Raw genomic sequence first — 15,592 nt, 5'->3', positions numbered from 1 at the left:
GTGAAGGATAAACTTGGCTCCGAAAGCGAAAACATATCTGCATGTTGCCGGCTCACTTCCTTATATACCCACACTGTGGGGCGGAGTTACGCTATGCAAATTCAGCAGACCCATGGCATTTGCTTGCCATTGGCTCGTTTTATTAATATTCGAAGAGGATAGGCTTCTAAGCGAACCCCATTCGTCGTCATTTCGACGTAACTCGAAGTGACTACGAAAGGGAACTGAAGCTGCGCAATCAGGAAGAGAACGCCACGTTTGATTACAGATGAGACGTTATACTGCAATAATGAGTCAAGTAAGTATATCTTGATGCTTTCTTTATTTTAACATTTTCACCGTAACATGGCAGTTGTTATTGCGAGAGTGTAACACATTACATTATTTTCATCGCAGACAGACGCAATAGACTCGGGAGGTGAATTAATCAGTTTTTCAATAATTTATCTATGATTGCATTCTAATAATTTCTTACATCATAATATTTTCGCGTGTGGGTGTGTTCGACGAATTTGGCTGCTGAAAAAATATATAATTTAATTAAACCGACTTTTTAAATCATTTAAACATTACTAAATGACAAATTTGCTAAATACAGATCCAATATTGTAACACTCGAAGACATTTATATACATTTAATACATATAATCAATGTTATAACCACCATAAATATTTAATATATCACTCTAGAAATAATGCTTGTAATGTAGCATTATTTTTTTATTTTTGCATTTGAAGAGTGAGTTGTTCAGTTACTATTTGTTTTGGAATATGTTATTTTTTTGTGCTTATCTGGAGTTACACGTTCATTTTGCAGGATCAGTTCATTTGTGATTGGAGATACAGTGCAAGCGGTGTGGAATCACAGGCCTTTATTGATGAGGTGATGTTAACGTTACATAATTTGTCATGAATTGTTGCACAGACAGCACACCCTGATCAAGCTGAAACACTGCTATCAAGTCACTTACTATCCCTTTAGCTTTTAAATACTTTAAATCTTCTCCATTTGTAAGTAATAAATTCCCACCTGTGCATTTACAGATGCCCCTATAATCATCATATATTTTACAGGTATCAAACCAAAGGAAGAGGGCCGCAGAATTGCTGTGTCAACCGTGGTACCAGTAAATACAGGAACATCCTTCATGAAGATTTGCACGGTAAGCTGAAACTTACAAGCCAAGATGAGGAAACGTTTGCATGGGTCTTGGGTATGGAAGTAAAATAATGGCAAATGTTTTTGAAACAAAAAAGCCTGTTGAATTGCACTACTTGAAAAAAAAAATGCATTGCATTAACTATGCTTGCATTTTAATGCATTGTATTTTTAGGGATTGCATTGGGTTGAAATTTAAGCTGTGAATATTTCGATTAAAAACATTTCAAACCCATTTTCATTATTAAAAATCCAATAATCCATATTCACCTTTAATATTTTACTTCAAAAATATTAAAATGGTTTAAAAATGCAACCTATAATATTTAACAGGTGATTTTCGGTCAAAAAAATGTTTCCGCTTCGCAAATTCAGTGGTTCGAATTGGACAGTAAATTCAACTTTAACATCCAGGAACTGCTAGCCTGGAAATCCAGACCCAAATCCGAAAGATTAAGGGTCTGGCATTGAGTAATATAAATCACCCAACTCGAGGGGCGGCACCAAGCATGGATTTGAAAATCTCACTGCACGCAATTGGATAATACTAGTACGACCAATCACAACTAAGCCCCATACGCCTGGCTACCAGCGGAGCTAACTGGTAGATTAGACTCTTGCCAGCAATGTCTTTGCCGGCAAAACAGTAAAAACATCCTTCTTGCAAAGGAACGTTTCGAGCACCGTCTTCGGTTCCTCTTTTAGATAAAAGTCTAACTCGTTCATTGTAGCGGCCAAAGCTGTTTCAAACAACTGGTGTTCATCCACAGCCATCTTGCAATGTTACTAATGACGAATAATTTGTATCATTATTTTCGTCACCGACATTTTTTCACAGACGAAAACCAGAGGATAACTAAATAAAAACCAGTTTTAAATGACGACAACTATGACGAAAATGTTTTGACATTTGATTGGGGAATGAATAAACTGCTTCATCAGGGCAGTACTAAATAAAAAGAGAACACAATTTTTTGTTATCCCTCTTATTACTATAATTATTAACATTTTGCAGATACTGCAAGGTGTATAACTTTAAAGCGCAACTGTATATCTATCACTTTCATTCAATTGAGCCAAATATAATAATGGACTGGATCTGTTTTTATAAACAATTGTTTTCCTTCTGTTTTTGTTTTCTTTCTTCAAGGTATTTTTTCTGACTTTCCTGCTTCTCTGGAACATTTCCATTCACATATACTCTGGAGAGCTTCTGGGACATAGACATAAACAGCACTTTCCAACAACTTCAAAACATTTGGTGACAAACGATTTTGGTTTTCTTGTTTTTATGCCGTTGGAGTTCTTCAGATTTTGTTTTGTTTTTTGTTTTTAGACAAACTTACATTCACTGTAATTGAGTAAGATTTTAGAAGAAACCATTTGGTTCTGTTGGTGCTAGTAAAGGTTTAAGAGCTTTAATATTTTTACTTTAATATTAAGTCTCATTTGCTAACATTAGTTTATACATTAGCCAAAATGAACTAACAATGAAGAATTTATTTACTGTATTTATTCATCTTTGTTAATATTAGGTGTGTGTGTGTGCGTGCGTGTGTGTGTGTGTGTGTATGTGTATGTGTTTTTTTTATGGGGACCAAATTACCCCAAAAGTAGTAGTACTAGTAAATTACATGGAAACAAAAACAATATTATATATCATACAGAATGTTTTCTGAAAATGTAAAAATGCATAATGTTTTCTGTGATGTTTAGGGTATTTGAGGAAGAAAATGATTGTGCATATAAGCTTCATTGTCCTCCAGACTCTTTCTAAAGGAGTTAAAGTGTTGTAACTGTTTGTGTTTATGTATAGTGTTTCTTTTGATTGTAACTAGGTTATTAAGAGATTTTTTTTTATTAAAATTTGAAATGTACTAAATTACAACTTTATTATAATTTTTTTTAATTATAAATGTATTTAATTATATAACGAACGATGTACATGTATATTACATTAAAGTATATTTTAGTTCACATTAATTGCGTGTCAGTATATTGTGTAGTGCACTTAAAGTATATTTTAAAGACACTAGAAGCTGTAATGAAAGTAGATATAAAGTTGTATTAAAGTCCCACTTAAGTTGTTCCAAAAAATCACTCTTAATGGCAACTTATTGCATTTTATTTCAACTTAATATGTGATACATTTGAAATTAATTACACTTAATGTGCATTGAGTGCGCCCAAAACAATACATTTAATTCACACTTAAGTGTATTTTTAACTGACATTAAAGTATATTTTAGTTCACATTAATTGCGTGTCAGTATATTGTGTAGTGCACTTAAAGCTGTAATGAAAGTAGATATAAAGTTGTATTAAAGTCCCACTTAAGTTGTTCCAAAAAATCACTCTTAATGGCAACTCATTGCATTTTATTTCAACTTAATATGTGATACATTTGAAATTAATTACACTTAATGTGCATTGAGTGCGCCCAAAACAATACATTTAATTCACAATTAAGTGTATTTTTAACTGACATTAAAGTATATTTTAGTTCACATTAATTGCGTGTCAGTATATTGTGTAGTGCACTTTAAGTATATTTTAAAGACACTAGAAGCAATTATGAAAGTAGATATAAAGTTGTATTAAAGTCCCACTTAAGTTGTTCCAAAAAATCACTCTTAATGGCAACTTATTGCATTTTATTTCAACTTAATATGTAATAAATTTGAAATTAATTATACTTAATGTGCATTAAGTGCGCCCAAAAGATTGCATTTAATTCACACTTAAGTGTATACTTTTAAAGTATATTATTTGTGTAATAAGTACACTTTATAAAAGTACACTAAAGTGCACTTTTTTTTCACAAGGGTCAACAGGGAGCGCGCAGCTCTTAAAGGGGCCACACCTTATTTCCACTCGTTAGGTGAACCGTTCGAATGACGTAGGCTGTGAGAAAGTGAAAATGGAACTCATGAGCAGAAAAAGTGTTCGGCAGTACTTTCAGTCAAAAGAAGGCAATTCAAGTCGAGCTACATGTTCAATTTGCAATGACAATAATTGTCTCGTGGTGGCAAGGACCCTAAACAATATACAATATCACCACTGTTAAAATGCATAATGTTGCTTATTCTTTTTTTTCTTTTCTTTTTTTTACAGTTAAAATAAAATAAAATGAAAAATCCAGCTGCTGTGGACGTTGTTTACTTCATTGATGTGTTTGCTGTGTTAATGGACTGAGGATGGGAGTAGGATTCGGTATTCTGTTTCGGATTCGGCAGAATCTTAACCAGTGGATTTGGTATTCGGTCGAACCCCAAAAATCTGGATTCGGTGCATCCCATCATGCAACAAGTAACTGGTCACAGATGGTAATAATCCACTTTATTCAACATTCATTTACAACCATATATTGTGTCATTGATTGGTTATACAACACAACATAGATCTAAACAATATCACATCAAGCCCCAGGGTAATCAGTGATGTCATCATATATGACATCACTGTGATGTTGATGCTGCTCCAGACAGTCCTGGATGGTTTGAATGACTGTTGCCAGGCGACGGTCAAGAGCCAAAAGATGTGGCTCAGTAAGGAGGGGTGCCACTGCTGCAAGGGGATCCTGAGACAAAGATGCACGCATGACATCGCTCAACCGATACATCGGGAGAGAGAGCAGACGTAAACGAAGCAACGTGGAACGACGGATCCTGAGGGAAAGAATGAGGAAATAAGAAGCTGATAAAAAACACAACGCCCTTAAAATTGTTACTTCTGTTCACTCCACCTGCAGCACTGCACAAGAGGAGCCAAAATAGAAGGTTCATCTTTGGAGTGACGTCCAAATCTACAACACACACATAAGTTGCACACAGAAGCATCACGCCCAATCAAACTGAGCCAAACAAAACTTCGTCAGAAAACCTCTTGGACTCTTGATTTTGAATACTCACGCTCTTCCATTGTCTAAGTGTATGAGAAATGTGTCATTGCCAAACTTCTCAAATGTTTCATAGTGGTGCCTATCCATGTTACCTGAAGATGGTAGATGGAAAGTATCAGGAAAACATTTAGATTTTAAAAAAGAGAGTAGTATGATGGCTTACATCAGCTCAATGAAAGCAAACATGGTATTTCTGTGATATACATAGAAAACTATAGTACTTTTTTGTAAGTGTTCCCCCTTGAGTTATCTTAACTGATCCATTACTCACTCATGAGAAAGTCGAGAATGCTCATGTCAATCAGATCCACCAATCGAGTGCCTCGGTCGTAGGGAGGAGACGTTTTTACTGAGTCACAGTAGTTGGTATCTGTCTCCCATCTGTTACAGAAATAATCATTGGTTAGCTACTGTGGTTTCTCAATTGCGAATCACACTAAATATTTACAAACACACAACAAAGACGAACGTAAAAAATAAACTTTGAAAGTCAATGGGGTCCAGAAAACAACTTTGGACCCCATTCACTTTCATTGTATTAGAAAAAAGAAAAAGACAACAAAAAAATCCAATATGTCTTATTTTGTGTTCAACAGAAGAAGAATACAGACTTAGAATGTCATGAGGGTGAGTAAATGATGACAAAGTTTTTATTTTTGGGTGAACTATCCCTTTAAATAACTATCCCCACACACTCCACCTACAGAGCCAGATTGCTTCGGCTGTAAGACCGCTTCCAGGGGCTCTTCCACGAGCGGCGCTGTGCCAACGACAGGTCTGGCAGCATAGCAGCCAAAGACCCCTCAATCATGACGGGACGCCCACAGATAGCATGCTCCGTGGAGCAGTAATAGGAACACTGGCCGTAAAAACACACATTCCCCACTGTAGAAAGAGAAAGACAGATGGTGACTTACAAATAGACCATACTTCAGAGGAAGTGGTGGAGAAGAGTCAAGTGGGACGAACCTGGGGATGTGAAAAATGTTTTGACCAGTCTATGGTCAGTGGTGATATCTTTGATTTCTTTTATTACATTAATAAGCCTCCCAACCGCTGGAGGCATCCTCCTGAAACCCAGTATCCTTAATGTGAAAGAAAAAGAGTTATGTTCAGAATTGAATACAGAATGTGCAGTATAATGTCTACTATAAACATTTTTTTTAATAAAATAGCAGAAAATATTCAAAGGTAAACAGTTTTAAATAACTGTAATTTTATTGTCACGTGATCTTATTTCCATTATGGGGGTATCATCAAGTTACATAATCATAATCAGATTACTTTAACAACGAATCTGATTATGTAACTTGCTAAGTAACTTGCTAAGTAACTAGTAAAGTAACGCATTACTTTTAAATTTACAACAAAATATATTTTTCTAATCCATTTTCAAATAAAATGTTGTTTTCTTGTTTATTGACTGAGAGTCAATAGTCAGCTGCTCTTCCATGGTGGAGGGCCAGGCGGAGAATCTTTTGTTTAATCAAATTCCGTTCCGCCGCTGGCATCTCAGTCAATTCCACAGCGTCTCAGTCAGCGGTACCCAAATTCTCAGTAAGAGCAGCTTCTCCATCTCTGGGTCTCAAGAGGGCGCGGATGGCAGTGAGTGACGCTTCCATTCCTTAACACTCCCGTCCCCCTCTATCGCCAGCGGGCAGCAATGTGCGTTTCGGGGACCGCACCAGGCCTTCCCATGCATCCTCTGCCCCACCCTGGAACCAGGTAGTGTTGCACAGCACACTCAGACCCCAATTCGGGCCGCCTCAGTGTTTCCTGAGTCGAGTCCCTGTGTTGCACCTCGCTGCTCCACCCATGGACTCGCTTGCACGGTGTCTGGAAGCCTGGCTAAAGACCCCAGCCCATCTCGCTGGCTCATCCGTACCATCAGAATCGGCTATGCGATTCAGTTCGCCCGCCGCCCTCCCAAGTTTAGGGGCCTTCACTTCACCTGCATGTGGAGCAGCAATGTCCCTGTCTTGCGGGCAGAGATCTGTCCTACTGGCGAAGGACGTGATAGAGAAGGTCCCTCCAGCCGATATGAAGACAGGGTTCTACAGCTCCTACTTCATTGTACCCAAGAAAGGCGGTGGCTTATGGCCAATCTTGGACTTGCGTTTCTTGAGTTGGGCCCTGCACAAACTCCCTTTCAAGATGTTAATGCAGAAACGCATTTTCAAATGCATCCGTCCCCGAGATTGGTTAGCAGCGATTGACCTGAAGGACTATTTTCAACTATCTCACTATCTTCAACTACCGGCTGGGGAGCCACATACAACGGGCATGCAGTCTCAGGTCTGTGGACAGGACCTCAACTGCATTGGCATATCAATTGCCTCGAGTTGTTTACAGTACACCTTGCGCTGGGCCGCCTCAAGGGCCACTACATGGCAAGCATGTACTGGTACGTACGGACAGCACTGCGACCGTTGCATAAATCAACCCACAAGTTGATCTACGCTCCCACCGCATGTCGAAACCCGCCGGCCATCTCCTCCTATGGAGTCAGAAGCATCTAAGGTCGCTTCATGCCATTCACATCCCTGGCGTGCTCAATCGTGCAGCCGACAAGCTCTCACGACAGCCTATGCTTCCGGGAGAATGGCGTCTCCATCCCCAGGCGGTACAGCTGATATGGGACTTCTTCAGAGCCGCACAGGTAGATCTGTTGCCTCTCCAGACTCAACCCATTGCCAGTTGTTTTTCTCCCTGTCCAAGTGGACCCTCGGCATGGATGCACTGGTGCACAGCTGATCCAGGGGCCTACACAAGTATGCGTTTCCCCCAGTGAGACAGACTCGGTGCAAAGTCAGGGAGGACAAGGAGCAGGTCTTGTTAGTTGCGCCGTACTGGCCCAACCGGACCTGGTTCCCAGAACTCATGCTCCTCACGACAGCCCCTCTTTGTCCCCTTCCTCTCAGGAAGGGCACCCGCGTCCAGACCTCTGGAAACTCCCTGGGTCTAGGTAGCCAACCCCAGGCGGGGATAGACACCATCACTTCTGCTAGAGCCCCCTCAACGAGGTGCCTCTATGCACGGAAGTGGAACCTGTTCGTTGAGTGGTGTTCTTCCCACCGGGAAGATCCCTGAAGATGTCAGATCAGAGTCGCTTCTACTTCTGCCCAACACGGCGGTCAGGCCAGGAGACTCAAGCGGAGAGCTGGAAGGGCCAGCAGCAGTGTCGAGTTGGTAGATATCCACAATTCATCAGCATCTCTTACGTACGTAGAGAGTGACTGATGAAGGGGAACGTCTCGGTTATGTATGGTAACCCTCATTCCCCGAGGAGGGAACGGAGACATAGATCCCAATTTTTTATGCATTACTTCTAAAAAAATAACTTTCCCAAACACAACATATTACATGACCAATTTTAGATAATTAACTTTTGGACGTCTAATAATTTTGAGTGATTAGCTAATTAATCATTCAGAGTGATTTGTGAATTATAATTATATGGCTGTACATGTAATATACAGTCTCTCTTACCTGTCCAGGTGGAAGGCTGCGATCTCAGCATTGTGCCTCTCAAAGTCGGAGAAATAATACAGATTCACATTGGTCTCCTCCTGCCGTTCCTGTCTTCAGTTGAACGAGAATGATCTTAAAATACATTAACATATCTGTGCTACTTTACTGTTACATCTGCTACTTTACTACTTACAATGTCTTAGGGGTGGTTCAATAGTTCAATAGAACAACCATTGCACAATTTTGCATTCCACTGCACTGCATTGCCATTGTTTTTCATTGCATTTTCAAGTGTTTGACTGTTGCACTTGACACAACATTTTTAAAAAAAAGTGCAGTTTAAGTTAAAAAATATATATTTTTTTTTATTGTCTCTATACCTTATGGCTTTTTTTCCATTCCACTGTCCTGTGGTTCATGTTTTTAAATCCTGGTTGGGGCCGGTTCACACAGAACCCATTTTTGCATTTAAAATTGTGAGACACAGGGCAGTCAAATTGAAAAAGTGCAAATTTATTTTAACCTGAGCGCTACAATTTTAGATCACCGTGTCATGCGTGAGATGCTGCAAAAGAACAAGCACAATGTATGTCTAGCACGTGTTTATGTTAAAAAACAATTGAAAAGCAGTGTAGTGCAATGCAAAAACGGATTATGTACAGTATAAATAGCCCCTAAGTTTTTAAAAGTCTGTGGTTTAAATCAGAATATCTAGCTCATTATATAGCACTGAATGCTTTTAATTATTAATATGTAAATAGAAAATGTCTCTATCAAACAGTGACTTAAACTATACTCATATATACATACACAAATAGACAAATATGATGACTTGTACTAAGAGGCACATGCTTGGGTCTTACTTCATGGGTTTGAAGAGTGCCTGTCCATAATTACGAAATGACATCACCAACTTCAGCTGCGTCCCACCTGATTTTTGCACTGAAAAGTACCATACAAACCTGTAAATTAGACTAATATCTCACAATTACAACTTTATTTTTTCATATTTGCATCTTTATTTCTCAATGTAATATACATTTTTATACACAATTGCATATGTTTATTTCTCATAATTTAATGTCTCACAGTTGACCTCATAATTTTGACTTGTTTTTTTAGAAATGCAAAGTTAAATCAATTCATCTCTCTTTCCTATCTATACACAATCTTATTTATTTTCGTCTCAACTTGGTCCAGTTCAGTACTGAGCCAAGATCATTTTATTTTGCTACTCCTCCTCCTCCCCAGCACCACCTGTCAAGATCTTCTACAGAGCTTTTTCCTACTTTACCTTCCTAATCCCTGTCATTTTTAGAACGTTTCAGCCGAAAATATCATCTCAGAAAACATGTGCTCATGTCCAGCAGCAGTGTAGCAGATCGAGTCCTCCAAGATCAATTCTATCTACACTCATGCATGGTTGAACTGTTTTTTAAATTTTACCTGATTTTACCTTAAACTTTGTCTCACAATTTACTTATTACATTAGGCTACTGGAAGATGGAAACGTCTATACACCTCTAATCCTCCTCCCTCTTTCTTGATCATATAAAGGCCTTGCCTTGCAATATTTAAGGTCACCTACCTGCACTGACGATGCGACGGGAGGCCAGTTGCTGAGTCAGCGCTGACAGATTGGGATCTTTGTGCTGATACATCTGCCAGCGAGATATACCAAGGTGAAACCGGAGCCAAGGCGGATGTGTCTCAACACTGGCGTTCCAGAGGATAGGATCATAGCCGTCCTCATTAGCACTCATCCTAAGAATTAGAATCACTTGTGTGTTTTTGACTGTACAGCAATCATAATTAAAGGTGCACCAAGAACCTTATACTGACATCTAGAGGCCAGGATGCTGCATCACACAAATTTTTTTTTTTTTCGGTCGTAATTATCTTGATGCAGACTGATTTGTAAACAAGTTATACTGAATCATTGGCCCTGTTTACAGCTGGTATTAAGAAGCATTTTGGTCGATTGGATTAGTGGACGACGCTTAACTAAACGGGGATTAAAAAGTTTTGAGCTTGTCCACTTTTTACCAATTCCAGAGGAAGTGAAAACGCATTAGGCCGGATTGTATTCGTAGAGTAAACAGTCATGTGGTCGAATTCGTTTCGAACAGCTAGAGAAAAAAAGTCTACTCTCCGCCTACTGACCTAATGGTAAACATTATGGGAAGCGCGCTAGCCAGACAGGATTTAAACTTTACCGGATGAAGACCCAATTTTGGTTTGATGACGAAAAACGTCCCAAGCACAAAGTTCTCTCCTCATTCCTGATTTTTAACACACTCACAGCGTCCGGCATGGTCTTGCGGCTGTCAGAGCGTTCATATGTAAATTGCACAAGCTTATTTCGTCCATTAGAATGAAAGATCTGAAAAAGCCCATACATTTACCCGCCCATAGACCCTCTCCCCGAAGAAATCAGGACAGAAGTGGACGAAAGTGGACAAATAGACAGATCAAAACACAAGGTCTAAACGGGAATGTGTCTCCATCATCTACTTGTGATCTGATCGAACAAAACACATCTTAATACCAGGTGTAAACAGGACCATTGAAAAGATCTCACTCGAAATTCACTCACAAATGAATCATCACTATGATTTACAAGTAGGTTTTACCAACGCACCTGGATTGGAAGAACAAGCAAATTCACATGTAGCCAAAAAAATAAAAAATAAATGATGTAATAAAGTCCTCACCACTGTTGTACGCTGCTCCCTTCCTCTTTTTTTTTCGTTCGAACTTTCAGCAACCAATCACCATCAGGCACAGGTGGGGTGGGCATATGATACAGCGGATGGGAGTACAGAGCCTCCAGTTTGGCAAGGTCACCTGCTACGCCGTCTATTGCCACCTCCAGGGTGTCACTTCCTCCAGGAGCCATTGTGTTTGTTGAAGTAGATGTATTGTGAATGAAGAAGCTGATGGAGGTCTGGATGCCAGGGTGCGAGCGGGGCGCACAAGTAGTGTGGTATGTGGACAGGACAAGTGAAACCACAAGCAAATGCAGACTCAGGAAGACAATTAATAGCCACATGCGCAATGTCTGTGAACGTCGACGTGTGCATACTCGCATTGTACTGAAATGAGATGGCAAAGGTAATTAATTTCAACTCTCCAGTCGTCTGTATTAAAGAATATAGAGCAAAACATACCCGGCTTCCAGATTAAGGTGTTTTCGTCTCCGTCCGCCTGGACTAAAAGGAAGCTCAGTTTGTCCTTTAGACCTTCATTCCCCTGTTTGCTCCCTGTTTCTCTCAAACATTACAGAGGAGAGGTGCCAGGTTAGGCTGATCTGAATGGATGTGTTTACTTTCCCCCCTGCAACGTCTAGCACACGTCAGAGTTGTAGCGTATTTTCTACTCAAAAGAACCTGAATTGACTGTTAGGGGGGAGTGGGGTAAACTGTGCCACTTTTTACCAAAGGTGACCTCTAGCCTCTTGCGACCCAGGACATTTTTTTCTCACTTTTTTAAATGATTTTTTATGGGAATTTATGAAGACGATATGTGCCACATTTTTAGTCCAGGAGTATCTTACAAAAGTTTTACAGTGATTCCAAATGTTTGGGGTTTGGCCATGAAAACTTAAATAAAACTTAAATAAAAAAATTACTTACAAAAAAATAGCTGACATTCAAACTGAATTATTTCTTATTATTTCTTCATTTGATATTATTTATTCATTATTTATAGATTTTTGCCATGTTTCATGCACTCAATAATTCATCCAATGCAAAAATATAATGATGTGGGAAGGATTTTTTTCCCCTGTGTGCCAAGAAGCAAAAAGGCAAAGACAAGATTATACAAGAAACAATTTAATAACAAATTATCCAGTTCCATCTACAGTATATCAAATCAGCCAAGACAACGCTATTAATATTGATGAAAATAATTTAATTAATAATTATCAAAAATTATTAAAATAAAATGAGAAAATTATAATTATAACAAAATATTTATATTGAAATTAAAATAAAACTTTTAAAATGTTATAAAAATATATGAATACATGTATATATTTATAAATAAATGTATATAACATTTTTATAAATGTATTGATAAATATATACATGTATATATTTATAAATAAATAATTATTTAATAATATTAAATAATGTATTTAATAAATAAATACATTCTTTATAATAAAAAAGCAGGCAAAAAAAATCCTTGCTTGGACTGAACAAAACAAATTATGAAATGTTGCTCCTTCATTAAAGTCTTATTTCCCTCAGTATTCCCTGTTAAATGCGTTCACATAAAAATAAATATAACTGCCTTGTAGAGTACAATCCAAAGTCTACCAGACGGGTGCACAAATGCTCTTTTGCGTCTCAATCTCACCCTGTATATCTGATGGGGGACCTCCTCACCATGGTAACTCTGAGACAGATTGGCATGTGCATCTCTCAAGCACATCTACATTCCCATCTAATCGTGCCCCAGCAGATGAATAACCCGGAGAACACCTCACACCGCCCGGTGCTTTTGTGATCAAATCTGCACATTTGCTAATCTTGCATCATGGCATGCAATCAGAAATCAGATACACAGCAGAAGGCGAAGTGTATGGCGTTACTTTAAGCCAATGGTGATACATATATAGATAGATAAATACACAGAAGTGCATGCATATGTACACATATAGAATTAGTTATCATTCACCACCCTGTATAAGTGGATGGTCTATTATGTATTTTTCTGGGTTGCTAAGTAACAGTTTGGAAATGAAGCTGATCAAAAGAGAGACGCCAGAAGGCCAAACGATTAAAGCAAAGTTGTTTAGAGAGTGGGATGTTGTTTTCATGAAGTGCTGCAGACCAAAAGATTGACTGTGGTTTGATAATATGCCAGCCAGGAAGATGCATTTCACCATTTCAAGCTCACACAAAAAATTCGTGCAAACCCAAATATTTTTTTCCGGTATTACGGGATGATATTGGTGCCTGCAATTGTACAAATAACCATATCATTAAGTGACATAATGTTGATATACCAATCTTTGGCTATCAAAATCTTTCACGCGAGACTTCCTTTTACTGTTTTCATCATATATTATTCAGTAATGTATAGATTTTACTTGCAAAAAAACTGATTTGGCAATATTATGTTAATTTAGTTTTCACTCCACAGTTACAGGTAACATTTTTTTTTTTAGTTTTAGTGTAGAATTTTGACTTATTACAGTCTGGTGATACAATTTCATTCATATTTGAATTTACATGAATGCAAATAAGATTTGAAAACTGCAACAGAGGAGATTTCGGTGCTCGAAATATAGTGCACAGCTTCTGAACAACTTTTATTAAACTTTTTCTTTTTTTTTTTTAGCTTGACAGCACTTGTGCCCAGTATGTAAGTAAAAGAGCAGCATGAACATTCTGCTAAATATCTGTTTTTTGTGCTCCACAGAAGAAGAAAAAAAGTGTTTTGAATAGAATGACGTTAGTAAATAATGACAACATTTTGTAAATTGTTACTTAAGCATAATGTGCAACGCCTGATGCACAAGTGGATGTACTTTTGCTGTAGGTATGAAAAAGGTGAGCAAAGAAAGGTTACTGTGTGTATATGGGAAGGAGGGCACAGTAACCTGACAGCAGGTCAGTGTGTGTGTGTGTGTGTGTGTGTGTGTGTGTGTGTGTGTGTGTGTGTGTGTGTGTGTGTGTGTGTGTGTGTGTGTGTGTGTGTGTGTGTGTGTGTGTGTGTGTGTGTGTCAATAAATGCTCAGAGCCAGATTTCTACACTCGCTTGTGCAATAATGTGTCAATAAAATGAGCCTCAACAACTCAACATTTGAACCCATGCTCTTTAAAACCACTTATATCCACTCAACACATACATATTGGCTAAACTAAATAAATCAACTTCTCGACACAGGATGTGGTTTAGACCAAAGGATCATGGTATTTTTTTCTCCACTGACAACCATTTAAAAGCAGTGTTGGGGAAAGTTACTTTTAAAAGTAGGCTAATGTTACAATTAGGGATGTGCACGAATATGTTCGGAAAGCTAATGGCGCATTCTACGGTTGACGGGGGAATACGAGATGAAAGGAAAAAAAACATTTTCAATGCTTTTGCATTCTCTCACAATTACATAGGTAATTATTTTGTATATAGTTTGTGGGTATCAGGGCTGCTATCAATATGCGTGGTATTGAAACCGCTTTTTGAATGCGCTATCTTCAAGTGAGAAGTGAAATCTGATGTGCTGTAATGTAACCGACTCCCGTAATCTAACCATGTCCCTTTAGGGGCTCCGTAGAACGTGTTACTCATTTTCCGTGCCTTTCTGAATTCGGATTCAGGCTTCGATCGCATCCCAAGAAACAATATTGTATTACTCCCTAAAAAAAGTAACTAATTGAGTTACTTAGTTACTTTTTATGGATAGTAATGCGCTGTAACTTTTGCATTATTTTTTCTCACCTGGGCTGGCTTGTTTGTTTCTTATGTTAAAGGCCTCTTCACAACCAAAGTGAAACGAATAAGCCACAGGCTAAAATAAATGCACATTTGTACAGTAGAGGGCGCACTTTTTTTATTCAAATTGAGGAATACTGAGTTTATTTTTTGTGCAAGTGAGATTAGTAAACTTGTAAAAGGTACAAGATAATATGAAAACATTTAGCTAAGTGTGTGTGTGTGGGTGGGGTGGGGGAGGGTAGTAGAAATTGCTAATATTTCCATACAGATGTTTTGTTCAGGGCTGGCTCTAAAATCATATATTTTTAAAAGTCACTTTTCTGTCATTTCAAGTTAAGTACACTCTTCCAAATAAAGTAAAAATAACATCACTTTAACATCCATGGAATATTTCCATTCTATGAAAAGGTTCTTTATAGTGGAAAAAGGTTCTTTCAATTTTTAAGATGTTTTTCATTCAAATAATAATAATAATTATTTTTATTTATTTTTTTTGTTCACTGAAAGGTTCTTTGGGGAACCAAAAATAGTTATTTAATGGCATATGGTGCAAAAAATAACTCCCTTTAGTTACTATTTTTAAGAGTGTAAGATAAAAAGGTACAAAATAG

General features: G+C 38.0%; 1 protein-coding gene and 1 long non-coding RNA gene across 2 annotated transcripts; one reads left to right on the top strand and one right to left on the bottom strand.

Annotated features, from left to right (window-relative positions):
• The first annotated feature begins 224 nt into the window (after positions 1-224).
• On the top strand, positions 225-3,137 carry LOC306988258. Its single transcript, XR_013795360.1, has 4 exons — positions 225-298; positions 818-883; positions 1,075-1,163; positions 2,310-3,137. It is a non-coding gene; the product is annotated as an uncharacterized lncRNA (long non-coding RNA).
• A 1,433-nt stretch (positions 3,138-4,570) lies between these two features.
• On the bottom strand, positions 4,571-11,622 carry fam20cl (family with sequence similarity 20 member C, like; the record flags this gene model as incomplete). The annotated part of the gene is made up of 10 exons (XM_079594053.1): positions 4,571-4,827; positions 4,905-4,964; positions 5,071-5,152; positions 5,332-5,441; positions 5,765-5,945; positions 6,030-6,145; positions 8,550-8,642; positions 9,395-9,473; positions 10,120-10,295; positions 11,246-11,622. The coding sequence occupies 10 exons, from the start codon at positions 11,620-11,622 to the stop codon at positions 4,578-4,580; spliced, it is 1,524 nt and encodes a 507-aa protein (XP_079450179.1). The 3' UTR covers positions 4,571-4,577.
• Positions 11,623-15,592: the final 3,970 nt, after the last annotated feature.

This window comes from Phoxinus phoxinus, assembly GCF_949152265.1.
Source record: "Phoxinus phoxinus genome assembly, chromosome: 20".
NCBI classification, from domain to species: Eukaryota; Metazoa; Chordata; class Actinopteri; order Cypriniformes; family Leuciscidae; genus Phoxinus; species Phoxinus phoxinus.
The sequence above is the reverse complement of the archived record's forward strand: the minus strand, read 5'-3'. Positions and strand labels throughout refer to the sequence as shown.